At 41.5% G+C, this 1,132-nt stretch overlaps 1 protein-coding gene across 1 annotated transcript in view; it reads left to right on the top strand.

The window, feature by feature from the left end:
- The first annotated feature begins 847 nt into the window (after nucleotides 1-847).
- The window catches only part of LOC128602620 (galanin receptor type 1-like), a 784-nt gene continuing 499 nt past the window's right edge, over nucleotides 848-1,132 (top strand). Inside the window, exon 1 of the mRNA XM_053616510.1 lies at nucleotides 848-1,132. This exon is cut by the window's right edge and continues 499 nt beyond it. Coding sequence (XP_053472485.1) covers nucleotides 915-1,132 — 218 coding nt within the window. The 5' untranslated portion in view covers nucleotides 848-914.

Genomic DNA, 1,132 nt, shown 5'->3' with positions numbered 1-1,132 from the left:
ATTTCGGTATTGGAAAAAATATATATTTTGAAATTGTTGTTAATGTTATACATACAAACTTGAGGTCTCTGGACCCTCAAAAAAATCTGAATAGAACACAAGGGTTAAATCAGAAAAAAAAAATATATATCCTGACGTCATAGTGAACTTACTACTTTATGTAACTGTTAAAAACAACAACAACAACAACAACATCAACAACATATTTATCTGTTTATAAACCCTCAATGTGTCATTGCTCTCTGGTGCACAGAGTGAATATTCACACAACATCCATGTTGAGGATCAATGTGTCTTGACCTGTTCACCACATCAGCTTATGTCTGACCGAGTTGTTTACATGTTGTTTAGTTTGTACCTTGTCCCCAGTAGTACAATACAACAAAAAGCTTAAAGGTCCTCCTTCGGTTTATGGACCTGAAGGTGTCTGACGCTGTCAAAGTTCAATATAAGCTTGTAAAAAAAAAAAAAAACAACAACACAGACAGAGGCTGGACTACAACATTCGTCATTTTAATCCAAATAAAAGGACTAAAAGGGATGTCACACGTTAAATCCACGTGATGTGAGAGAAGCGCAGGAAAGCTGTAACCGCTCTTGCGCTCCTCGGTGACTCGCTGTGCGTTTTGGAGACAGGTACGGCTGCATTTTACGCATACAGGACACACTTCAGCAGCACACACACACACACACGCACGGAAAAGCCATGCTTACCGATACATAACACACATTATCTAGCACACCTTAGTCCGTCTTTAGGACGCGCATTAGACGTGGATCATCTTTCCCACTACTACATCATATAGTGTCTCCTCATTCTGGAGTTGCTTTCAACTCCTCATTCTTTTTCACTTAATGTTGAGGACTTAATCAGACCTATGTTCCTTCAAGTGGATTAAACTACGCCAGGGAGCATGGTTTTATCCAGAAACGAAACGCTGTGGTCTGAAGATCAGCCGGACGCGAACCGCACGGAACTCGAGCCTCTCAGTCCGGAGGTGGTGATCGTCCCGGTTATATTTGGATGCATTTTTTTCTTAGGGATTGTCGGGAACACTTTGGTGATGGTGGTCATCGGGAGGATCAAGTCGAAGCGCTCGAGAAGCACCACCAATATTTTCATCCTCAACCT

The sequence above is a fragment of the Ictalurus furcatus genome, chromosome 27, assembly GCF_023375685.1.
Source record: "Ictalurus furcatus strain D&B chromosome 27, Billie_1.0, whole genome shotgun sequence".
Lineage (NCBI taxonomy): Eukaryota > Metazoa > Chordata > Actinopteri > Siluriformes > Ictaluridae > Ictalurus > Ictalurus furcatus.
This window is presented reverse-complemented; position numbering and strand designations above follow the sequence as displayed.